Consider the following 27,216-nt stretch of genomic DNA (forward strand, 5'->3'; position numbering starts at 1 on the left):
CTGCATGGGAAGGACCAGAAAAACCTTAAATCTAGTATTTTTCTGAAAAATTATTCCTTCACTCTCTCACAGCTCACATTTTTTTCCCCATTCCAGCCATTTGAAGACATGCCCCCCCAATTACATCTGAATTAACATTTTGGAGACTAAGAGGAATCCAGATCACCCAGGACAGCAATGGATTGATTCCAGTTTGTTGGTGTTGGCTTCACAAATGAAGATTTAGGAAGGGGCCTGTCCACGTTTGCTGCAGGCTCGCTGCTGGCTGACAAGGCCCATCCAGGACACACATGCCCAGCTGCAGCAGCTGCAAGGGAAATTCTGTCCTGGGTTTGGTGCTGCTGAGTCACGGTTCTTCCTCCATCTCCTTTTGTCATCAAGGCCAGCTCCGTGAGTTCTCGACGGAGGAGACAGTTCTGAGCCCAGAGGACTTCAAAAACCAGCAGCAATAGAAATTCACGAAGACAAATGGTGACTTGAACAAAAATGTTTTTAATTTTCTTCAAACATAATAATATCAATCTTTAACTTAATTCTATTAACTTCACCCCCTTCTAATTCTAAGTGCACGTGTACGTATCATTTATGTTCAGGAAAGTTCTGTTTCACTGTCCAGTCATTCACTTTTTACTTCTCCAAGTTCACCAAGATCAGGTAATTTTCAGACTGTGCACAGAATTTAACATTTATGATTTTCACCAGGCTCTGGTGCTTTAAATTGTTACCACAAAGGAAGGCCTTTGTTGGTTTCAGAGAGAGATATTCATTGTTTGTTGGACACACAAACTGATCTCCTTCAATCAGCCACTTCAGACTCTTGCCAAAGAAACTTGTTCCCTCGTGGGTTTTTCCAAGAGATAACCTCTTTTTCCAGGTTTCCCCTATTTCAGGAGAAACAGAATAACCAGCCAAAGTTTCTGTAATTGACTACAGAGATTTAGAACAGGCTGAACTCAGAACTCAAAACCAGACTTGAATGGGGTCTTTTAGCAGGTCTGCAAACTTGCAGTCTTCAACACCAACTGCTGCAGTAAAACTGACCGTCTCTCTCTCTCTCTCTCTCCCCCCAAATAATGGCATGTTTTTTTCTCTCTATTTGCAAAACCACATGACCTCTCTTAGAACAGCAGACTTCAACCAGAAATTTGGATTGGATGCACCAGTTGAGCAATAAAAGATTAATAAGTTTCTGAGCCTGGACATCTGTTCCTTTAAAGACAATAGTCCATTTCGATTCCACAACATCAGTCCAATTAACACCTGGTTGTGAAGTCTTCACAGTCACTGTTCATGGTTTCTGTAAAGTCAATGGCAGACATGAAGGCTCCACCTGCACAGGATTTTACATTCCAAATGAGATGTTTGTTTGTGAAGTGTACCTAAATCAAACTCCCACAATCCATATCTTTTTAAGACACATTTTATCATCATTTTATTAATCCATTCTGCAACACTCTCCCCTACAAAGGAATTTTAACTCAGGTTAAAATTCTTTTATAAGAAAAATGGCTAATTATCAACACGGAAAATGGCTTCATGGCAAGAGGTCCGTCCCTGCTGGCAATGGTGTCTCTTTACTGACCTTGTGTTATTAGCACAAAGCATTTCCTTGGTTTTTTTTCCCGTCTGCTTCACTTAAATAGGGATGCCACCATGCCTGCAGTGAGGTTTTTTTCAGTAATATTTATTATTCCTTCCTTTCCACTGTGTACATAATCATGTAACAAGATAGTGGGTACTGAACACATGTTTGGTCAGCCAACATAATCTATAACTGAGTATGGGGGTGTGAGGGAGTAACCCCTCTATTTCAATTGTTGATTCTCAGCGGTAGAGGTGCCCCCATACTGTAAATCACATGCTACATGTCTGGCAAATCCGGTCTGTTGACTAATTGTAAAGCAGTTAGTTCATCCTCCCCACCAGGACCTACCCCTTCAAAAGAATGCAGTCTGAATGAAGTGAAAAATGGAAGGCTCTGTGTAGAGTTCTAAGAACAGCAGTTCATTTCCACATCTTACCTTGTTTCTATTTCAGCTAATTATTCCATAGTTGGACGGCATCTCTGCTGTATTCTAACAACATACATTAAATAATTCTCATCTTGTGTCTAGGAGTCAAAGTCGAATGACTGTTTCATTTTTTAAACTTTACTTTCTCACTGCCCCATTTGTGTAGAATTATGCTACTTGCTCTGTCTCCCTGGGTATCTGGTCTGTTGCTGAGGTTCTGCATTTCAATGAATTGGAAATATTCAGCCTTTTCTTGTTAATTCTCTCATTAATTAGGCATTGATTGCTTTACCACTTATCATTGAGTTTAAAGTCTTCATCTTAAAAAGAATTGGAGTGTTTAACAAAAACAAGGGTGGTTTAAAAATGAAGAATCTGAATATAAGAAAAAGTAACAGGAAAAATCTACACTGGAGCAGGCGTTTGAAAACGGTTTTCTCAACACTGTTATGCCACTCATATACAGCTCAATGTGAACCACTTCATTTCCTTATTTGGGGTTGAAATGACCACAGAGAAAACGAATTTGCCTCCTGAAAAGTGATTACCTTTAACATCTCTTTAACAAAGGTGCAAGCCTCAGTCTGGGTTACGCTGCTTACACTGGAACTCTCTTGGAAATAAAAAATGTCGACTATTTTAAAGGGAAAAGAAACAGTTGCACAGGATAATCAGGTAATGGTGTTTCCCTTCCAACATGTTGAATCAATATATGAAAGTTTCAGAAACGAGAAAAATGGGTAATTGATAAATCAATTTGTTTTATAATGCCTAAAATATTTTTATGCATGTATTTAAAGATCTGCTAATTATTGGCTTGTTTTGGTCCATAAAGTTTTATCTTTAAAGAATTTCAAGTAGAACATTTAATGTGAGGTCAATGCTGTTTTTAAAAAGCTGGAAGCTGGCACTTAACATGAGCAGAACAAAGGGTTAATTCAGTCATGAAGGGATGGCAGAAAAAATCTCTCTCTAAAGTTGGGGTGTGGGCGAGAGAGTTGTGAGTGAAATCTAGAGAACTTTTTAAATCTGTTGAGAATGTTTTTTTATAAATTTTTTGTTTGTAATTTTGCGCTACCATTTTAATAAGTAACTATCAAATTTAATCTAAAATGCTAAATCAGTTTCACATTCAGTACTTGGTGCTGGTCTGTTCCTTATTTCAATGCTGCTCATCCAATTAACTTTGCTGGGTTAGTTTCTGTAACTCCAAAAGTTTAATTTCAGTCTTTTATAAAAAATATACTGCACAGACAGGGTGGGAGCTGCCAATCATCATCAAGTTTACTAAGTAAGGTCAGGGTCGATATGCCTGACTTGTAATTGGGATCCCAAAGTTTCCTGTCCTGCAGCTCGCATTCTCTCTCCAGCTCTTATTCTTTTGTTCATTTCTCCCACTTCTTCTGGGCCTCCTCTTTCCACTCTCTAATTCTATTTATTTGATGCACATTATTTGTTCTTTGGTATTGTCTGGCCAGTTTAAATTGGTCTTAAACAAACATGCCTTAACTAATGAGACACAGGTTTGGTGAGGGTACGTATGGGGGTGGTCTTTGGATTCCTTATCATTTTGTGAGAATAGGGTCACCTTGCCTGACATCGGGTCCCCGGGGCTTTCTCCTTTCACCATTCGCCAGTGGGCTGATAACGCCTCAAACCGTGCATCTTGGCGCCTCACAGTTTGGCGGGCAGCAACCTCCTTTGAAGAAGACCGCAGAGCCCACCTCACTGACAAAAGGCAAAGGAGGAAAAACCCAACACCCAACCCCAACCAACCAATTTTCCCCTGCAACCGCTGCAATCGTGTCTGCCTGTCCCGCATCGGACTTGTCAGCCACAAACGAGCCTGCAGCTGACGTGGACTTTTTACCCCCTCCATAAATCTTCGTCCGCGAAGCCAAGCCAAAGATTTCTTAACCATTTGGCGCCTGATTTCTCCACAGTATCCCTCTGCGACTTGCATTTTTCCTCCAGTTTATTGCTTTCCATTTTTGTCTGGACTTTCTCCATTGTTTATTTTTCTGCTTTTTTGCTGCAGCTTTTCCCCACATTAATTACTCTGTCTCTGCTATAGCGCTCCTGTTCCATGGACCCCCTCCTGCTGTCCTTGCTTAGGATCACACCTAACATTCCTAAAATCTTTTCATCACCCGAGTGCAAATCACACATTGCCATTTTAACTCTGTCCCATACACACAATGTACTATTAAAAATTGATCATTTAAATGTACCTAGCCAGCTCTTTCCAACAATTGTCAACACCACCCACAAACTGGAGGGACAACACCTTATATTCCACCTCCAGTTTCCAACCAGACGGCATGAACATTGATTCCCAATTTCCATTCACCCCTTTTCCGAGTCTCTCTCTCCCTCATCTCTCTGTCCCCTTTCCCCTTTCTTCCAGCTCCCCTGCCCTTTCCCTGCCTTCTCCTGTCAGAGAGAAACCCTCTGCCCTCTCCCCGTCACTTCTCAGCTTCTTTCTCCCTTCCCACCTCTGCCCAATGACCCAGTGCTGCTGCCCCTGCTTCTCCGTCCTGTTCACTAGGGCACTTGCCCCATTTCCAGCCCTCCTGGGGAAGGGCTCAGGCATGAAACGCCGACTGTTTACTTCCTATGGAAACTGCGTGCCCTTCTGAGTTTCTCCTGCACTTGTGTCCTGCGTTAGGTCCCAGCAAATGCCACCCTCATCCCCTGAAAATCCAGAGGTTGCAGCGTCGAGTATCAAACTGGATCATTTGCAAACACCAAAGGGAACTTGCACAGCGAAGTCTTGTCCAGCAGTGAACAACGCCGACGTCTCCTGGCTGGATGATGTCATTACAAAAGCCCAGCCACGCAGGCACCGGGTCAGAGGTCACCACCATAGTCACCTCAGGAGTGACACACAAAATGCTAGAGCAACTCAGCAGGTCAGGCAGCATCCGTGGAAGGCGATAGACGGCAGGATTCCCACACTCGGAATAGTAGCGAAAGAGGGCAGAAGCCCAAATAATGGATGGGGAGAGTGAGACTGGGAGGAGCTCAGGCTACAGGGAAAATCCCCATCAACACAACAATCCTTCAACCTGTGGCCTCTGAAACATTGACCCTTCGGCCCACGTGTCTGTACTGTACAGGAGGCCCAAGTTACACTAAACTGCTGCCCGCACATGATCCACCTCCCTCCATATTCTTGGGTCTGTCAAGAACCACCTACATCTGGCAGTCCATTCCAGATGCTCATCGGTCTCTGGGTAAAATATTTGGCCTGAACATCTCCCTTAACCTTCCCCCCACCCCAATGTTAAACACACCCTTTATCACGTGACGCTCTTACTGGAGAGAAAAGATGCCGACTGTCCATGATCAACATTCTGTCTCCCAGTGTGAACCCGCTGGTGTCTCTGCAAGTTGGAGGACTGAGAGAACTCCTTCCCACACAGGGAGCAGGTGAACGGTCTCTCCCCATTGTGAATTCTCCGATGGTCCCGCAGATAGGAGGATTGGGCGAATCTCTTTCCACACATGCTGCAAGTGAATGGTTTCTCCCCAGAGTGAAATCTCCGGTGGGCCCATAGAGAAGACGAATGGGTAAATGTCTTTCCACACGTGCTGCAGGTGAATGGTCTCTCCCCAGTGTGAATCCACTGGTGCTTCATCAGGGCATTTGACAGAGAGAACCCCTTCCCACACAGAGAGCAGATGAATGGTTTCTCCCCGGTGTGAATCCACTGGTGCCTCATCAGGTATTGGGACCGAGAGAACTCCTTCCCACACACGGAGCAGGTGAACGGTTTCTCCCCTGTGTGAACTGTCTGGTGTTGTAGCAGGGCAGAGGACAGAGAGAACCCCTTCCCACACAGAGAGCAGGTGAATGGTTTCTCCCCGGTGTGAACACTCTGGTGCCTCATCAGGGACTCGGACTGAGAGAACCCCTTCCCGCAGAGGGAGCAAGTGAATGGTCTCTCTCTGGTGTGAACTATCTGGTGCTTCAGCAGGGCTGAGGACAGAGTGAACCCCTTCCCACACAGGGAGCAGGTGAATGGTTTCTCCCCGGTGTGAATTCTCTGATGGCACTGCAAGTTGGAGGACTGAGAGAACCTCTTCCCGCACAGGGAGCAGGTGAATGGCTTCTCCCCAGTGTGAACCCTCTGGTGGATCCGTAGGCTGGAGGAATGAGAGAAATGCTTCGCACATAGAGAGCAAGTGAACGGTTTCTCCCCAGTGTGAACTCTCTGGTGTTGTAGCAGGTCGGAGGATTGAGAGAACCCTTTCCCGCACACATGGCAGGTGAACTGACCCTCCCCAGGGGGAACACACTCGTGCCCCTCCATGTCCTTGGAGGTTTGAAAGCACTTCCCACAGTCAGAGCAGGGGATTGGGCTCCCCCTAGTGGGGACACACTGGTGTTGCAGCAATGTGTCCGAGCTGGCGAATCCCTCCCCACACTCAGAACAGGGGAACGGTGGGTCCCCAGGGGGAGCACAGGGATGTGATTCCAATGCGTCCACAGGAAGCCCCTCCTCACCACAAGCTTCACTCTGGAGAGTTTTATCTGCCATATCACTGGTCATCTGACCCTCCATGTCGGCCAGTCGGCTGAAGTCTAGTTCACACACTCAGCGGGTGTTGGGATTCTCCGTGCCGTGATCTCTGTGATTCTCATCCACTGAGAAATCTGGCTGATACTACGGTCCAGAGGAATCCAGTCAGAGGGTCAGACCACAATGTGGTGTTGTCTGAAGCTTCCCATCAGGAAACACGCCACTTTCTTAACCCTGTGAAGAGAAGATGGCGAGTTAGAGGGAGCCAGGCATTCTCTGCAGCCAATGTTCCAGGACAACGCACCCTGGGCGCATGGTTAGTAAGATTTATAGAAGCAAAACCACTCAGGAACATTAAAGCAAAACTGTGTCTGGGGCTTGAGAAAAAATCTTCATTTTGTCTGGTCTTCCTAAAGAAATACAGTCAGATCAGGGAAGTAACTTTATATCAGTGTATTTCAACAGTTAGTTTATAAATTAAGAGCTAAACAATTGCATCATCTGCACATCACTCAGAATCTCTGGGAAATTTAGAGAGGCTCCATTCAACTTTAAAAAGTATGATGAGGATTTATTGTTGTGAAAATGAAAAGAATTGGGATGAAGGTGTTCATTTAACTTTTGTCTGCAGTAAGGGAATTAGAGGATCTTTAATGTTGATAAAAGAACAGTGGGTTAATGAGGATGTGCAGTTGAATTTGTTGGATTATGTTTCAAAGTTCAAAGATGGTTTACAAAACATCTGTAAGATAGCTGAAGAGAATCTAAAAGTGGTTCAAGGTTTGGATGGGGAGAAAATTCAAACCTTAGAAGTACAAAGGGATTTGGGGTCAGGATAACCTGAACGTTGATCGCCAGGTTGGATCGGCGGCAAAGAAGGTGAATGCTATGTTGGTTTTCGTTTTGAAGGGGATTGTGTATGAGTAAAGAGGTGTTGATGAGACTCTATGGGGCACTGGTGAAACCTCATTTGGATATTGTGTGCAGTTTTGGGCCCCATATCTTAGAAAGATTATAGCAAGGTTGGAGAGGGTACAGAGAAGGTTTACCAGAATGATTCCAGGATTGAGAATGATAACATATGAGGAATGCTTGGCAGTTCTTGGACTCTATTCATTAGAATATAGAAGAATGAGATGGGATCTCCTAGAAACATTTCGAATAATGAATGGATTGGACAGAGTGGATGTAAGTAAGATGTTTCCCCTGTTGGGTGATTTCAGGACAAGGGGGACAAGATCATTAAAAACAACTTTTGTTTAAGTAACCATTTGTCGTGGTGAATATCTATTGCTGCTGGATTTTGGGATCCTTTGGGCTTGTAACAACAGTCTTAGAATTAAAAAGTCCCAATTTACAACAGAGATGAAGAGAAATTTCTTTACCCAGAGGGTCGTAGATTTGTGGAATTTGTTGCCACATACAGCTGTGGAAGCAGGATCTTTCAGGGAATTTAAAAGAGAAATTGATAGGGATTTAATTAGTCAGGTTATCGTGGGATATGGGGACAAGGCTGGAACTTGGAACTAGATGCGAGAACAGTTTAGCTCAGGGAGGTTTCACGGAGCAGACTCGTTGGGCCAAATGGCCAGCTTTCGTTCCTTTTTCTTGTGATCTTATGAAGATAAGATGGAAGTTTGAAATGATAGAAAAACAAGACAGAGAAGTTTGAACCCAGTGCAGAAAGTCTTCATTCGGTTCTCAACAATGTCTAATCATCTTAGAGCAAGATTTTCTTGGCACAATGAGATAATATCGAAGGTAGATAAAGCCAACTACATAGTTAAAACACTGATGGGAGACGAGAAATGGAATTGCCATGTTTTGAGTATCTTGGTGTTAGCCAGAAGATTCTGGATTTTTGAAAGCCAATTTTAATGTTAATTTAACTAAAAGTGATTGTTTCCACGCTCAAGTGAGTTATCTTGGTTATGTTGTTGGCCAAGGAAAACCGGACATATTCAGGTTAAAATTCAGACAATTTCTGAATTCCTCTACCCACAGGTAAGAAAATTGCTGGGAGATTTTAAGGAATAGTTGGAAATTTTTGAAGTTCTGTAAAAACTTTGCTGACATTGCTCTTTCCAGACTAATATTTTGGAGAAGTTTATTTGTCAGCCATGTGTCAGGAACCTGATTTTGAAAACAAAAGGGTTTTACTGCAATGATATTGAACATGTATCTAAGAAATTCAATCAACATTAAAAGAGTATTTCAGCTTTTGGCAGATAATCATTATATCCTATAACCATGTAACAGTTTATGGCAATAGAAACAGGCCATCTTGGCCCTACATGTCCACGCCGGTTCACTCAAACAACTCCGCGAGATCCCCCCACCTATTCTCCACCCATAATCCTCCAGTCCCCTCCTATCCATGTATATATCCAGCCTCCTCTTAAATGAAAGAATTGACTCTGCCTCAATTATTTCCTCCGGAAGATTATTCCATTCAGCCACCACTCTCTGAGTGAAGAAACATCCTCTAATGTTTCTCTTAAAATGTTGCCCCCTTATGCTCAACTTGTGTCCTCTTGTTTCAACCTCCCCTGCTCTCAGGGGGAAGAGTCTACTTGCATCTAGTCTATCTATTCCCTTTATAATTTTAAACACCTCTATCAAATCCCCTCTCAACTGTCCACATTCCAATGAATAAGTCCTAACCTCTTCAATCTTCCTCTGTACTCTAGATGCTGTAAGCCAGGCAACATCCTTGTAAACCTTCTCTACACCCTCTACACCTTATCTATATCCTTCCTATAATTTGGAGACCAGAACTGAACACAATACTTCAAACCTGGCCTCATCAATGCTTTAAACTGGATTTGCTCTGCAATATTTCAAAGTATATGTTGACACTGCTATGGGATTAAGTATTGTTTACAACAATGGTTCCCAAATTTCTTCAAGCTGCTGCCCCCTTGGCCCCCAGGCCACATCCCGAGCACCCGTAATACAATGACACAGGGGGAGGGGGAGAAAGGGTTATTAGTGGCAGCGCTGAGAGGGAGGCCAGTAGCAGTGTTGAGAGGGGGGGCCGGTGGCAGTGGTGGGGGGGGGGGGCAATGGCAGCACTGAGTGGGGGGGGGCCAGTGGCAGCGCTGAGTGGGGGGGGCCAGTGGCAGCGCTGAGAGGGGGGGGCCAGTGGCAACGCTGTGATAGTAGGAGATTTTAACTTTCCACACATAGACTGGGGTTCTCATACGGTAAAAGGACTGGATGGATTGGAGTTTGTCAAATGAGTACAGGAAAGTTTTCTACATCAATATGTAGAGGGACCAATGAGAGAAGATGCAATACTCGATCGTCTTTTAGGGAACCAGGCAGGTCAGGGGGCAGAAGTTTGTGGGTGAACATTTTGGGTCCAGTGACCATAATATCATTACTTTCATGTTAATTATAGAGAAGGATAGGTCTAGTCCTCGAGTTGAGGTTCTGAATTGGAGAAAGGCCCATTTTGTGGAAATGAGGAAAGATCTCGGAAGAGTCCGTTGGGATGTTACTTTCTGGCAAGGATGCATCCACCAGAGGGGAAGGCCTCAAGAATGAATATTAAGAGAGGAGATATTGGATGTTCCTATCAAGAATAAGTACAAAGTTAACAGATGTGGGAAACCTTGGTTTTCAAGGGATATTGGAGACTGGTTTAGAAATGGAGGGTCAATATATGTGGTATAGACAACAGGGAGGAAATGAGCTACTTGTAGACTCTAGGACAACTCATCAACAAAAATTGTGAATTTAAAGAGGCTTGAAGATATTATATTTAAAAGCACTTCATAATTATTTCTGATCTAAGAATTTAAGACCTTCAAGCAAGACTAAAATGATGCTGAAGTTTTAAAATTGACTTTTCAGAGTGGGACTTCAATTACACACACACATTTACATTTACACATTGTGGGGTTAAATTTAGAATTAAGTTTAGAGATAGGTAAGAAATGTTGTGATTTTAATAGTTTAATAAAAACCATTATTTTGAATTTACCATTGGTGAATTTTTCATTTTGCTGTTCCTGTGTTAGTGTTAACAAAGTCCTTTAGACCCAAACAAAATGAAAAGGGTTGTTAGTTGGTAACACTCCTCACATTAGCAAGATCACAAGATAAAGGAACAAGCAGGCCACTAGGCCCATCAAGTCTGTGCCATGACTCTACACTAAGCTGAACTTTGCTCACACCTAGTTCCATTTTTCAGCCTTTTCCTCATATCCCTTGATACCCTGACTAATGAGATACATATCCATTTCCTGTTTAAATACTCCCAGTGATCTGGCCTCCACTGCTGTACGAGGCAGTGAGTTCCATAGATCCATAACCCTCTGACTAAAGAAGTTCCTCTTCCTCTGTTTTAATTGGACAACTTTTAATTTTAAGACTGAGACCCCTCGTCCTCAATTCACCCATCAAGGGAAACATCTTATCGACATCCACTCTGTCAAAGCCTTTCAAAATTCAGAATGTCTCTATGAGATTCCCCCTCATTCTCCTAAGCTCAAACAAATACAACCCAAGAGCTGCCAAATGCTCCTTTGGTTGCAGGAATCATCCTAGTAAATCTCCTCTGCACCCTCTCCAACAACATCACATCCTTTCTAAGAAAGGGGGCCCAAAACTGTACATAGTTCTCCAAATGGGGTCTCAGCAGTGCCCCATAGAACCTCATCAACCCCTCTCTACCCTTATACACTATTCGTCTTGAAATGAATGCCAGCATAGCATTCGCCTTCTTCATTACCAATCTCACCTGGGCATTAACTTTGAAATTTCCCTGCAGGAGGTCACCCAGGTCCCTTTGCACCTCTGAGGATTGAATTTTCTCCCCATCCAAATAGTTCTCTGCCTGTTTAGTTCCACTGTCAAACTGTAGAACTGAACACTTCTCAACATTGTATCTCATCTGCCATATTTTTGCCCAGTCTCCCAACCTGTCTATAACCTTCTGCAACTTTACGGTTTCTTCAACACTTCCTGCTCTGCCACCTACCTTGGTGTCATCCGCAAATTTGGCCACAAAACCATTCATTCCACAATCCAAATCGTTAATATAAATTGTAAACAGCAGTGACCCCAAGATGGACCCCTGCGGAACACCGCTTGTCACAGGCAGCCATCTTGAATGGGATCCCTTTGCTTTCTGCCTATCAGCCAATTTTATATCCAGTCTAATATCATCCCAGTAATTCCATGGGCCCTCATCTTATGTATCAACCTAACATGCGGCACCTTATCGAAAGCCTTTTGCAAATCCAAATATACAACATCCACTGCCTCCCCTTTGTCGATCCTACCTGAGATTTCTTCAAAAAACTCTAAATGGTTGGTCAGGCAGGATCGACCCTTTAAAAAACCATGTTGACTAGGATCTACCCTGTCATGCATCTCCAGGTATTTCATAACATCATCCCTGAGGATCGACTCTAATATCTTCCCAGCCACTGACGTCAGACGAATAGGCCTATAGTTACTTCCCAGCTTCCTTAAACAGTGGAACCACATTTGCAACCTATCAATCCCCTGGAACCACGCCCAAGACCATTGATTTCTAGAAGATGGTCACCAATGGATCTACAATTTCCAAAGCCACCTCTTTCAAAACCTGCAGGTGTACCTCATCCGGTCCGGGAGATTTATATATCTTTAATCCATTCAGTATACCTAGCACAATTTCTCTAGTAATCTTAACTGTATTCAACTATACTCCCTGAAGCCTCTGTCTGTCAGGGAGATTACTAATATCTTCCACAGTGAATACTATTGTAAAATATTGATTTAGTTCTTCTCCCATCTCTTTATAACCCATTATAATTTCTCCAGCATCGTTTTCTATCAGTCCTATGTCAACACATTTCTCTCTTTTATTCTTTATATATTAAAAAAATCTTAATTTTTTTATATCGTTTGCCAATCTCCTTTTATAACTCATCTTTCCTTTCCTTTGGAATTTCTTTGTCTCTGTAAGTTTCTAAAGGATTCCCAGTCCTCTGATTCCCCACTAGTGTTCGCTTCCTTCTATGCCCTCCCCTTTGCTTTTATCTTGGCCTTCACCTCTTTTGTTCGCCACATTGGTTCCATCTTTCCTTTGACTAATTTCCTTTTCCTTGGAATATGTCAATCCTGCAGGACTTTTATTACTTACAAAAATATCTTCCAATCATGCTCTGTTCCTCCGACTAGTTTGCTTTTCCAGTCGACTTGAGCCAGTTCTTTCCTCGTACCACTGTAATTTCCTTTATGCCACTGAAAAATTGATGCGTCCAATAACATTTTTTCCTTTTCAGTGCACATCACCCAATCGAGAACGGTGGATCCCCAACAAGCTGTTCAAAAAAGCCATCTCTTAAGCTTTCTACAAACCCTCTCCTGGGATCCAGTAATTTCCTGTTCTTCCCAATCCCCTGTCATGTTAAAATTCCCCGTAATTATTTGGATATCATCCTTGTGACATCATGCCCTTTGTATTTCTAGCTGTAACAATGCTGACTAAGCTGTTCATTCTATTACACAGTGCAGGCTGACTTCCACAGCTGGGCTTTAGTGATGAGATCATCCAGCCTGGAGACATCAGCGTCGTTCACTGCTGGACAAGACTTTGCTGTGCAAGTTCCCTTTGGTGTTTGCAACTGATCCAGTTTGAAACTTGACGCTGCAACCTCTGGATTTTCAGGTGATGAGGGTGGCAGATGCTGGGACCTAACACAGGACACAAGTGCAGGAGAAACTCAGAAGGTCACGCAGCTTCTATAGGAAGTAAACAGTCGGCATTTCAGCTGAAGCCCTTCCCCATGATTACAGTAAACCTATTCTTAGCCTATTTGCCAGGGGGCTGCACAGCATTTAACAGATTTTACTTCCAGCCACATTCAGACACTATCCTCCCCAGCCCATGGAAACACAAACAGCCTTCCCCTTCAAAAAGGCCCAGCAGCACCTGACCCCCTCCAATACCCCCTCCTAAAAACACACACAATACTCAAACTTGGGGGACCCATTACCAACCTCCCAATACTGCATCTCTCTTCATTCACCCCTATGTGTCCGCCCGTTCCAGCAGCCCGTCCGGATGATGGACACCTGGACAGGACTGGGACCAATGTCCTGGGGGGATTGTTTTCCAATGCTATGGGAACAGTGGTCAACAAGTATAGGGGAATGGCATTATTTGCAGGATGATAGAAAGGAATAAAATAGAGATAGAATCAAAAGGTAGAAATGGGGATAATCAAAGTGTAAGACAAAAAAAAAATCAATGGAATAGACTAAAAAGGCCACATTGCAACTTGATTTCAAGGTCACTGAGCGTGAGGGCACTTTATCTGAATGCTTAGGGAATTGCAACAAGGTGAATAAATCGTTGGCACAAATCCGCCCAAAGGGGTGTGATTCAGTGGCCATAACACAAACATGGTTGCAGGTTAGAGATGATTGGGAATTAAATACCCAGGAAGAGAAGGGAATTTGGAAGATGCAGGAGGTGGGGTAGCACTGTTGATTCAGAATGAGATCAGGATGATCGTGAGAGATGATGTAGTTTCTGAGGAGCAGAATGTTGAATCAATCTGGGTAGAGATGAGGAATAATAAGGGGACAAAAATCACTGGGGGGGGGGGGAGTTGTCCACAGGTCCCCAAATAATGCATCACAGAGGCACAGGCAGTGGTCGAGGTGTTTTAAAGGGCATTCAGGTAGTGACATGCTGTTGGGACAGGAGATAATGTTGCCCATAAGGTGCTTCAGAAGCTCAGAATGAGGACGAAATCATCTGGTCGCAGCCATTTTTATTCAATGGTGTCAAGGTCCAGGTCAGACTGGATCTGTCCGTACCAGCCAGCCCAGCAAATACAAAGGGGAAGTGACCCAGCGGATCTGATACAGTTCAGATGAAAATTCCAATGATCAGGTGCAGCAGGTCAACTGGGGATTATACAAACACAAGGCGAGCTGGAGCTGGAAGGAAAATCCCATCGGAACAACAATCTCAACACATATCGTTGAAACCTCCAACAAACTAGAGGGACAACACCTTATCTTCCATCTCCACAGTCTCCAACCAGACGTCAGGAACATTGACTTGAAATTTCCGTTAACCTTTATTTTAGCAATGGAATCTTTAGCTGGATTTATTAAACAAGATTCTAAGATCAAGGGAATTAATGTGAACCAAGAAGAATATAAAATTAATTTATTAGCTGATGATATTTTGGTTTATTTAATTGTCCCTAGAAAATTCTTTATTATAATTACAAACGAGATTGAAAGAATTTGGGAAAGTCTCTGGATATAAAGTTAATAGGGAAAAAAAGTGAGATTATGCCCTTAGCTGTGGGTGATTATAGAGATTGTAATATGGTTTAAAAAATTCAGGTGGTCAGACATAGTTATCAAATATTTATGTATTGAATTGATAATGATTTAAAAAAATATATAAACATTGAATTATTTACCCTTGCTTTATGGAATTGTTGCTGATTTTAAAAAGTGAAATAATTTGCCTATTATTTTAAACTGGTAGAGTAAACTATGTTAAATTGAATGTTTTCCTAGAATTCAATTTCTTTTTCAATCAATTCCAATTCCTTCAAAATATTTTAAGGATTTAAAAATGGCAGTTAAGAAATGTTTATGGAAAGATAAAATACCTAGGATCTCTTTGGAAAAATTGACTTGGAAATATGAGTTAGAGGGTTTATGTCTTCCTCTTTTAAGAATTATTATACAGCAGCTCAATTGAGATTTATAAATGTATTGTTTAATTTAATTAATATCCCCAAGATTTTATTTACAAATAGAATTCTAAGCTGTTATTTGGGAGTAGGGAATCATCTATTTTGAAATATTTGATTGAGTTGTGGAACAATATTAATGATGAAATTGCTATGAAAGGTTTAATATCTAGAGAAACACCTCTATGTCAAATTAGGCATACTCCGTTTTCAATGAATAACTAATTCTTAAGGATTTGGAGACAGTAAGGTATTAAGAGGATTGAAGATTATTTTGAGGAAGGGAGATTTATTACATTTGAAAGAATAAGGTAAAAATTGAATGTACCTATCAATACTTTATTTTGTTATTACCAAGTTAAAGCTTTTTTATCTGGCAAATTGCTCCTTCTTTGATGTTACCTAATCAAAGTGAATTAGAATTATTGATTGTAACACTACTGTCAATAAACTTGCTTCAAACTAAGGCTCCCAAAAATGCGGTTCATAAATCAAGATTAAGATGGGAATTAATTTAAATACTCAAGTAAGTGAAAAGGATTGCATGGATTTCTGTAAGAATAATACAACTAAACTTATAAATGTAAGATACGGATTAGTTCAATATAATTTTTTACATCAGTTCTAACTGACTCCGCAAAAATTAAATAGATTAAATCCTGCCATATCAAATTTATGTTTTAGATGTAGATCTGAGATTGGAACTTTTTTCATTCAATTTGGCAACATCCTGAAGTTAGACAATTTTGGTTTGGGGTAGGGAATATTTTGAAATTAATCTCGGGAGTCAAACTCCCACAGGACCTAATGTTACTTTTATTGAGTAATATTAAAGACTAGAAGGCCAAAATTAAAATTAAATATTTAACAAAATCATTGTGTTAATTACTTTAGCAGTTTCTAGGAAATGCATAGCAATATCATGGAAGTGAGAAACAGATTTAGGTACGGAAAGATGGCTTGCAGAACTTCAAAGTTGGATACCATTGGAGAAAATTACTTACTATCTGTGAGACAAATATCATGTTTTTGGAAAATATGGAGCCCATATTTACAAAACTTTGGTTTGCACGCATGAGTGACTCTCTGAAGACCTCACTTCAATGGACTTCATTCTTTAATTATTTTTTATTTCTTGGCATTCTCCAGTTTTTTCTTTCTTTTTCCTTCTTTTCGTTTTTTTGTTTTTAGGGGTGGGGAGTTGGAAAGGTGGGAGGGTGGGTTGAGGGGGATGTGAGGATATAAACCACATATAATTTTTTTGAAATAGTTTACCATTGTAATGTAATTATATTGTGGTTAAAAAAATTATAAATAAAGTATTAGATAAAACATAGTGTCATAAGAAATAGGAGCAGGAGTAGGCCATTCGGCCCATTGAGACTGATCCGCCAGCCAATGTAGTCATGGCTGATCTCCACCTACCTACCTTTTCCCCACATCTCTTATTTCCTTTACTATGTAACATAACATAACAATTACAGCACGGAAACAGGCCATTAGGCCCCTCTAGACGGCACCGAACCAAACACCCCTTTCTAGTCCCACCTCCCTGCACAATGCCCATAACCCTCCATCTTCTTCTCATTCATATACCTGTCCAACCTTTTCTTAAATAATACAATTGACTCCGCCGCCACTATTTCTCCCGGAAAATGATTCCACACAGCTACTCTCTGAGTAAAGAAGTTCCCCCTCATGTTACCTCTAAACCTCTGCCCCTTAATTCTTAACTCATGTCCTCTTGTTTTAATCTTTCCTCCTCTTAACGGAAATAGTCTATCCACATCCATTCTGTCTATCCCTTTCATAATCTTAAATACTTCTATCAAATCCCCTCTCAACCTTCTACGCTCCAAAGAATAAAGACCCAATCTGTCCAATCTCTCCCCATACTCCAGATGCTTAAACCCAGGCAACATTCTGGTAAACTTTCTCTGCACTCTCTCCACTCTGATTATATCCTTAAGTCTATTCAACCTTGAATTCACCTTCACTGCTTCAATGGGCAGCAAACTCCACAGGTTCATCAGCCTCTGGGAAATACATTTCATCCTCATCTCCATACTAAATCTGGTGCCATCAATCTTCAGGCCATGTCTCTCCCCTCATCCCCCCCCTCCAACAACTAATCGAAACAACTTATCTACCCCATTCTTAATTTCATCATTTTATGTTTCTATAAGATCCCCTCTCATCTACATTTCAGCAAGTATAGACCCAAACTATTCACTCTCTCCTCGTTGATTCCAAGGATGAAGGGAGGAGAGTGTGAGCCAATGTGGTGAACCTCCTCTGCACCCCCTCCAAAGCTAGGACATCCTTCCTCAAGTAAGGAGACCAGAATTGTACGCAGTTCTCCAGATGCGACCTCATCAGAACTTTCTATAGCTGTCATCAGTACTTTCTATAGTTACAGCACAACCTCCTTCATCTTAAAATCAATCCATATATAACCATATAACAGTTTACAGCACGAAAACAGGCCATATCGGCACTTCGAGTCCGCGCCGGTTCACTTGAACAACTCCACTAGTTCCCCCCTCCCACTCTCCACCCATAACCCTCCAACCCCCTCATATCTATATACACATCCAAACTTCTCTTAAATGACAGAAAGGACCCTGCTGCATCTATCCCTTCTGGAAGATCATTCCATTCTGCCACCACTCTCTGAGTGAAGAAGCATCCTCTAACATTTCTCCTAAAGTTTTGCACCCTTACCCTCAACTTATGCCCTCTTGTTCCAACCTCCTCTGCCCTCAGGGGAAAGAGTCTACACACATCTAGTCTATCTATTCCCTTCATAATTTTAAATATCTCTACCAAATTCCCTCTCAATTGTCTACGTTCCAATGAATAAAGTCCCAGTCTCCTAATCTTTCTCTGTACTCTAGATTCTGTAAGCCAGGCAACATCCTTGTAAACCTTCTCTGCACCCTCTCCCCCTATTCTATATCCTTCCTATAATTTGAAGACCAGAACTGAACACAATACTCTAAACCTGGCCTCACCAATGCCTTAAACAGCCGCAGCATCACTTCCCAGCTCCTATACTCTATGCTATGATTTATGAAGACCAGCATACCATATGCCTTTTTTATTTAATTTTTAATTTTTCTCACCATGAACTATATTAACCAAAATACACACAAACATTTTCCTCTTGAATACAGTGTCATTTTCTCCCCTTTTTACCCCCTCCCTCCTTCCCACTCCAAACTCAACAAGGTTTGTCAAACATGACTTTCCCTTCACAAACCCATGCTGGGTGCCCCTCATCAATTCCTGCCTGACCAGATATTTATACGTAGTATCTCTAAGCATACCCTCCATAACTTTGCCCACCACCGAAGTCAAACTTACTGGCCGATAATTACTTGGCCTGCACCTTAACATAACATAACAATTAGAGCACGGAAACAGGCCATTAGGCCCTTCTAGTCCGCACCGAACCAAACACCCCTTTCTAGTCCCACCTCCCTGCACAATGCCCATAACCATCCATCTTCTTCTCATCCATATACCTGTCCAATCTTTTCTTAAATAATACAATTGACTCCGCCGCCACTATTTCTCCCGGAAGCTCATTCCACACGGCTACCACTCTGAGTAAAGAAGTTCCCCCTCATGTTACCTCTAAACCTCTGCCCCTTAATTCTTAACTCATGTCCTCTTGTTTTAATCTTTCCTCCTCTTAACGGAAATAGTCTATCCACATCCACTCTGTCTATCCCTTTCATAATCTTAAATACTTCTATCAAATCCCCTCTCAACCTTCTACGCTCCAAAGAATAAAGACCTAATCTGTCCAATCTCTCCCTATACTCTAGATGCTTAAACCCAGGTAACATTCTGGTAAACCTTCTCTGCACTCTCTCCACTCTATTTATATCCTTCCTATAATTAGGCGAACAGAACTGCACACAGAACTCCAAATTAGGCCGCACCAACGTCTTATACAATCTCAACATCACCTCCCAACTCCTATATTCCATGCAATGATTGATAAAGGCCAGCATACTAAAAGCCTTCTTCACCACCCTATTCACGTGAGTTTCTACCTTCAGGGAACGATGTACCGTTACTCCTAAATCTTTCTGCTCTTCTGTATTCCTCAATGCTCTCCCATTTACCATGTATGTCCTGTTCTGATTCTTCTTACCAAAATGAAGCACCTCACACTTATCAGCATTAAATTCCATCTGCCATTTTTCAGCCCACTTTTCTAAGCAGCCCAAATCCCTCAGCAATCCTTGAAAACCTTCTTCATTATCCACTATTCCACCTATCTTAGTATCGTCTGCATATTTACTAATCCAATTCACCACCCCATCATCTAGATCATTAATGTATATAACGAAGAACAATGGGCCCAATACAGATCCTTGAGGCACACCACTGGTCACCGGCCTCCAAACTGACAGACAATTATCCACTACCACTCTCTGGCCTCTCCCTTTCAGCCAATGTTCAATCCATTTGACTATCTTAAAATTTATACCTAAAGACTGCACCTTCCTAACTAACCTTCCATGTGGTACCTTATCGAAGGCCTTACTGAAGTCCATATAGACAACATCCACTGCGCTACCCTCATCCACATTCCTAGTCACCTCTTCAAAAAATTCAATCAGATTGGTCAAACATGACCTTCCTCCCACAAATCCATGTTGAGTGCTCCTGATCAGACCCTGTCTATCCAGATGTTTATAAGTACTATCTCTAAGAATTTTCTCCATTAATTTACCTACCACAGACATCAAACTTACAGGCCGATAGTTGCCAGGCTTCCTCCTTGAACCCTTTTTAAATAACGGAACCACATGCGCAATGCGCCAATCCTCCGGCACTATCCCCATATCTAATGACATTTGGAAAATTACCGCCAGAGCCTCTGCTATTTCCTCCTTCACTTCTCTCAATGTCCTGGGGAAGATCCCGTCTGGTCCCGGAGACTTATCCACCTTTATATTCTTCAAAAGCCTTAAAACTACACCTTTTGTAATCTCTATATTCCCCATATTTACCCAATTTGCTTTTTTTATCTCACATCTCCCAATATCCTTCTCCTTAGTGAATACCGAAGAAAAGAAACTGTTCAATATCTCCCCCGTTTCTCTAGGCTCCACACACAGTTTTCCGCTCTGATTTTCTAAGGGACCAATTTTGTCTCTAGCTTTCCTCTTACCATTAACATATTTGTACAACTCTTTTGGATTAGTTTTCACCCTGCTTGCCATAGTTTTCTCGTACCTTCTTTTAGCTTTCCTAATTCCTCTCTTAAGATTCCTCTTACATTCAATGTATCTTTCAAACATCTCCTTAACTCCATGCTTCTTATATCTAATGTACACCTCCCTTTTTCTTCGAACCAAGTTTCCAATATTCCTTGAAAACCTTTTGCCCCTCCTTTTAACCTAACAGGAACATAAAGCTTTTGCACTCTCAAAATCTGATCTTTAAAAGACTTCCATCTCTCTACTACATCCTGCCCATAAAACAAATTGTCCCAATGCACACCCTGCAAGTCCTTTCGCATCTCCTCAAATCTAGATTTTCCCCAATCAAAAACCTCAATCCTTGGCCCTGATTTCTCTCTTTCCATAATGACATTGAAGCTGATGGCATTATGATCACTGGACCCGAAGTGCTCGCCAACACTAACCTCCGTCACTTGACCCATCCCATTTGCCAACAGTAGATCTAACACTGCTCCTTCTCTGGTCGGCACCTCTACATATTGTTGTAAAAAAACTATCTTGCACACATTTCACAAACTCTAACCCATCCAGTCCTTTCACAGAATGTGTTTCCCAATCTATATGTGGAAAATTAAAATCTCCCATAATTACAACCCTGTGCATATCACAAATATCTACTATCTCCCTACAGATTTGCTCCTCTAGGTCTCGGTCCCCTCCGGGTGGTCTATAATACACCCCTACAAGTGTAACCTCTCCTTTCCTACTCCTCAGTTCCACCCAATAGCCTCCATGGATGTGCCCTCTAATCTATCCTTCCCTGACAAGCAATGCAACCCCACCTCCTCTTGCCCCTCTGACTCTATCACACCTAAAACAACGAAACCCAGGGATATTCAGTTGCCAATCACATCCCTCCTGCAACCATGTCTCACTAATCGCTACCACATCATACTTCCAAGTATCAATTCACACCTTCAGCTCATCCACCTTTTTTACAATACTCCTGGCATTAAAATATATGAATTTCAGAGATTTCCCAATTTTTAATCCCTGTTTTCCCTCATCTTTAAGAACAACATTATTTACTTTTCCTGCCAATTGCCCTTCATCTTCTTCCAGAGCATTTCCCTTCTCTATCACCTGCCGATCCATATTCAAATACTTACTACAAACTTTCTTTGTTTGCATTCTAACCTTCTCCTTACTGCTCTGTACTATTTTGTTCCCTCCCCCCAACCATTCTAGTTTAAAGGATCCTGAGTAGCCCTAGCAAATACCTCTGCCAGGATTCTGGTTCCCCTGGGATTTAAGTGTAACCCGTCCTTACTGTACAGGTCACATCTCCTTTTTTAAATAACAGAAGTACATTTGCAACCCTCCAATCCTGCAGCACTATACCCTCTTCCAGTGATCATTGAAAAATCAATGTCAGAGCCCCTGTTATTTGCTCCCTGACCTCCCTTGACGTCCTGGGAAAAGTCCCATCAGGACCAGGAGACTTATCCACCTTTATTGACCCTAGAAGCTCCAAAACCCTCATTTTACTAATCCCTATCCACTCCATAACTGTCATTTGCCTCACTTATCTCACATAGTCCAACGTCCCTTTCCCTCGTGAATACAGACGAGAAAAAAATCATTCAATATCTCCCCCATCTCATACGGTTCCTCACATAGTCCACCGTTCCCATCATCCAGTGGACCTACTCTATCCTAAATCCTCTTTTTACTGTCCATGTATCAGTAAAAACCCTTAGTATTCACTTTCACCTTATTAGCTATGGACTCCTCATACTTTCTTTTTGCCTTTCTAATTTCCCTCTTAAGGTTCTTTCTGCAATCTAAGTAACAATCATACATCTGATCAATCTTTTGCTTCTTATATTTAGCATAGGCCTCCCTCTTATCCCGAACCAACTTCCTAATTTCTCTAGAAAACCACGGCTCCCTCGAACTTTTGGTCTTGCCCTTTGGCCGGACTGGAACATAAAGATCCTGTACTCTCAAAATCTCACCTTTAAATACCCTCAATTTTCGTCTACATCCTTTCTGGCAAAAAGATCAGCCCACACAACTGTCGGCAAATTCCTTCTTATTCCTTCAAATCTGTCCTTCCCCCACTTGAAGACCTTTGACTTCGGACCCGACCGCTCCCCTTCCATAATTAAGCTAAAGCTAATAGACCCATGATCACTGGATTCGAAGTTCTTACCAACGCTCACCTCCATCACCTGCCCTATTTCGTTCCCAAACAACTGCTAACACTGCTCCCCCTCTAGTGGGCACCTCCACATACTGCTGCAAAAAGCAGTCCTGAACACATTGTATAAACTCTAAGCCATCCAGCCCTCTCACTGACTGTGTTTCCCAATTTATGTTGGGAACATTGAAATCCCCAACCAAAACCACCCTATTCCTACAGCACATTTCAGCTATTTCCTTGCATATTTGCTCTTCTAGTTTCCTTTCCCCATTTGGAGGCCTATAATATCCCCCTATAATAGTAACCTCACCCTTATTTTTTAGTTCTACTCACACTGCCTCCCTCGATGAGCCCTCCAGTCTAACTTGCTTCAGCACCGCTGTAATATCTTCCCTGACAAGTAATATCACACCTCCCCCTTACTCCTCCAATTGTGTCGATCCAGCAAAGAAGGCCAACATTCCATTTGCCTTCCTGACAGCCTGCTACACCTGCAAACCAACCTTTTGTGATCCATGCACAAACACTCCCAAGTCCTTCTGCATGGCCACACATTGCAATCACTTGCCATTGACTGGTAAATATATTCTGATCTTCCATTCTTCCTTCTAAAGTGGACAAACTCACATTGACCACCATTGTTCTCCTTCTGCTGGACCCTGTCCCACTCACTTAACCTATCTATATCTCTCTGCACAATTTGCTTTCCACTCCATTGAGTCTCATCAGCAAACCCTCTGTCGCCCCTTCCAGATGGTTCAGGAATACTGTGAACAGTTGCAGGGCCAGCACAGAGCTCTGCGGCACCCCGCTCACCATCGATTGCCAACCAGAGAAACACCCCTGCACCTCAACTCTCCGCTTTGTTTTGGTTAACTATCCTCTCACCCCGCTGAAACATCGCCTCCAACTCCAAGCATCCTTATCTTCTGTATTAGTCTTTTATGCTGCATCTTCTCGAGCACCTTCCCAATACCCAGGTAAACAACGACCATCTGCTCCCCTGTATCTACCATGCTCGTTATATCCTCAAAGAACTCCAGTAAATTAGTCAAACAGGACCTGCCTTCGCTGAATCCTTGCTGCATCTGCCTGATGGATCCATTTCACTCCAGATGCCTCGATATTTCTTCTTGAATGACAGCATCAAGCATTTTCCCAACTACAGATGTTGAACTAACTGATCTATAATCGCCTGCCTTTGCCTACACACATTTTTGAATAGTGGCGTTACATTCGCCATCTTCCAATCCATTGGGACCTGCCCAGAAACCAGAAAATTTTGGTAAATTATCTCCAAAGCCTCGACTGTAACTTCTGCCATTTCTTTCAGTATCTTTACTGTTCCTAATCTCTACCCAAATGGACTCAACAGTTTGCTCCTCAGATCCTGTATCATCTCTCACTATTGCCCTGATCTCATCCCTAACGAAGACCTTTCTGCACAGCCTCTCCCATCTACCCCCTCCCTTACCTTTCTGCACAGCCTCCCCCATCTACCCCCTCTCCCTTATCTTTCTTCACTGCCTCCCCCATCTACCCCCCTTCCCTTATCTTTTGCCACTGCCTCCCACATCTACCCCCCTCCCTTACCTTCCTGCACGGCCTCCCCCATCTAGCCCTTCTTCCTTACCTTTCTCCACAGCCACCCCCATGACCTGATATCCTTGGATATTAAATATCCCCAATCCTCTTAACCCCCGTTTCAGAGTCCCTCATCTATCTCCTTTCCTGCCTCCTACTGTCGGAGAGAAACCCTCTGCCCTCTCCCCTGACACTTCTCAGCTTCTTTCTCTTCTCCCCTCCCACCAGTATCCACCTAGAACCTTACCAGTGACCCTGTGCTGCTCCCCCTGCCCCTCCAGCTCTCCGTGTGTTTGTATAATCCACAGTCCTCCTGCTGCACCTGTTCATCAGATTTTTCATCTGAATTGCATCAGATCTCCTGGGTCACTTCCCCCTTGTACTTGCTGGGCTGGCTGATACGGACGGGCCCTGCCTGACTTGAACCTTGAAGGACAATGAATAAAAATGGCTGCAGCCGGAAGATTTTGGGCTTGATCTTGTCTTCAGAAGCACCTTCTGCGTGACATTACCTCCAGACCCAACCACGTGTCATGGCCTGAATGTTCTTTAAAAGATATCTCGACCATTGCCTGTGCCACTGTAATACTGATATTTTCTTGAAAGTGGAACTGAGGTTGCTCCAGAACAAATACAGCTGCCTAAACAAACTTTGAATGAGTGCAAAGGGCCAATGTGTGTGTGTGCAGTAAACCTATTCTCAGCCTGTATGGCAGGGAGCTGCAGAGGGTTTCACAGATTTTGACAAAAGGGGCGTTACTAGTAGGACTATCAGTTCAGATGTTCACAGAATAACCAGCCCCTCAGAAACAACAGCACAGACTGCACTGACAATAACCACACCAGCAGTGCGAGAAGAAGACTGCTTTCATAAACTAATATGTACACTAAGAGGTCTCGTCTCTCTGCAAGACGAACCTGGAAGGCTAGACTGTAGCTCTGGACTGCTTTCTAGACAAGGTCACTGGGATGACCCCTGGTGGCCTAGTGGCAGAATTACATATTCTTTGGATTGGCTTCACGGACGAAGATTTAAGGAGGGGGTAAAAGTCCACGTCAGCTGCAGGTTCGTTTGTGGCTGACAAGTCCGATGCGGGACAGGCAGACACGGTTGCAGCGGCTGCAGGGGAAAATTGGTTGGTTGGGGTTGGGTGTTGGGTTTTTCCTCCTTTGCCTTTTGTCAGTGAGGTGGGCTCTGCGGTCTTCTTCAAAGGAGGTTTCTGCCCGCCAAACTGTGAGGCGCCAAGATGCACGGTTTGAGGCAATATCAGACCACTGGCGGTGGTCAATGTGGCAGGCACCAAGAGATTTCTTTAGGCAGTCCTTGTACCTTTTCTTTGGTGCACCTCTGTCACGGTGGCCAGTGGAGAGCTCGCCATATAACACAATCTTGGGAAGGCGATGGTCCTCCATTCTGGAGACGTGACCCACCCAGCGCAGCTGGATCTTCAACAGCGTGGACTCGATGCTGTCGACCTCTGCCATCTCGAGTACTTCGACGTTAGGGATGAAAGCGCTCCAATGGATGTTGAGGATGGAGCGGAGACAACGCTGGTGGAAGCGTTCTAGGAGCCGTAGGTGATGCCGGTAGAGGACCCATGATTCGGAGCCGAACAGGAGTGTGGGTATGACAACGGCTCTGTATACGCTTATCTTTGTGAGGTTTTTCAGTTGGTTGTTTTTCCAGACTCTTTTGTGTAGTCTTCCAAAGGTGCTATTTGCCTTGGCGAGTCTGTTGTCTATCTCATTGTCGATCCTTGCATCTGATGAAATGGTGCAGCCGAGATAGGTAAACTGGTTGACCGTTTTGAGTTTTGTGTGCCCGATGGAGATGTGGGGGGGCTGGTAGTCATGGTGGGGAGCTGGCTGATGGGGGACCTCAGTTTTCTTCAGGCTGACTTCCAGGCCAAACATTTTGGCAGTTTCCGCAAAGCAGGACGTCAAGCGCTGAAGAGCTGGCTCTGAATGGGCAACTAAAGCGGCATCGTTTACAAAGAGTAGTTCACGGACAAGTTTCTCTTGTGTCTTGGTGTGAGCTTGCGGGCACCTCAGATTGAAGAGACTGCCATCCGTGTGGTACCGGATGTAAACAGCGTCTTCATTGTTGGGGTCTTTCATGGCTTGGTTCAGCATCATGCTGAAGAAGATTGAAAAGAGGGTTGGTGCGAGAACACAGCCTTGCTTCACGCCATTGTTAATGGAGAAGGGTTCAGAGAGCTCATTGCTGTATCTGACCCAACCTTGGTGGTTTTCGTGCAGTTGGATAACCACACAGACAAAGCATCGTTGACCAGCGTCATCAATAAAAGAGCTGCGGTCCACATAAAGGGTTAAGTCGGTCACACAGGGGGAAGCAGTTGGAGGAAGGTTCTCTCTCTCTCTCCCCCTCCCTCCCTTACCCCCCACCCCCACCCTGTCTCTACCCTCTCTCTCTCTCTCTCTCTCTCTCTCTCTCTCTCTCTCTCTCTCTCTCTACCATCCATCCCACCCCCACCCTGTCTCTACCCTCTCTCTCTCTCACTCCTCCTTGGTGAAGGAACAGGGGAAACTGAAGGGAACCAAGAGATACAGAAGCTGACAATGCAGGGAGAGGAGCAGGGATATAGCAAAGAAACCACGAGGACATCGTGGAGATCAGGTAATTCATTATCGTCAGTCTGTTCAAAAATCACTTCCTTCATACATCGGTAAGCCAGCCCGGGGTTTGGGTCCCACGGTGATCTTTCTGCCAGTATGGACCGGTCCTTCCTTTCTTGTGTGTTTTCTTTCCAGTTTTTCCCCCCATTTGGAATCACTCTCTTTGGAAACAAGCTCACAAGGCTTGTTCCCCCTCCCACAGGCCATACCTCTTCGCCCAGTGAGTCAGCGCTGCCCTTAACCTTATCCCTGTGTTCACTGTAACCTCATCACACGTTATTTCTCCATATTCTCCTGGCTTCCTCGCCAAATTTCTCCAGATCC

General features: G+C 43.2%; 1 protein-coding gene across 5 annotated transcripts in view; it reads right to left on the minus strand.

Annotated features, from left to right (window-relative positions):
• Positions 1-472: 472 nt before the first annotated feature.
• The window catches only part of LOC138735993 (zinc finger protein 16-like), a 116,830-nt gene continuing 90,086 nt past the window's right edge, over positions 473-27,216 (minus strand). For 4 of the 5 annotated variants that reach the window (XM_069884751.1, XM_069884780.1, XM_069884770.1 and 1 more), the window contains exon 2: positions 473-6,772. In XM_069884751.1, coding sequence (XP_069740852.1) covers positions 5,315-6,580 — 1,266 coding nt within the window. In that variant the 5' untranslated portion in view covers positions 6,581-6,772 and the 3' untranslated portion in view covers positions 473-5,314. Of the gene's footprint in view, positions 6,773-12,677; positions 13,246-27,216 lie in introns of those variants that run through there. The other variant, XM_069884742.1, reaches the window with a different exon arrangement.

This window comes from Narcine bancroftii, chromosome 1 (genome assembly GCF_036971445.1).
Source record: "Narcine bancroftii isolate sNarBan1 chromosome 1, sNarBan1.hap1, whole genome shotgun sequence".
Lineage (NCBI taxonomy): Eukaryota > Metazoa > Chordata > Chondrichthyes > Torpediniformes > Narcinidae > Narcine > Narcine bancroftii.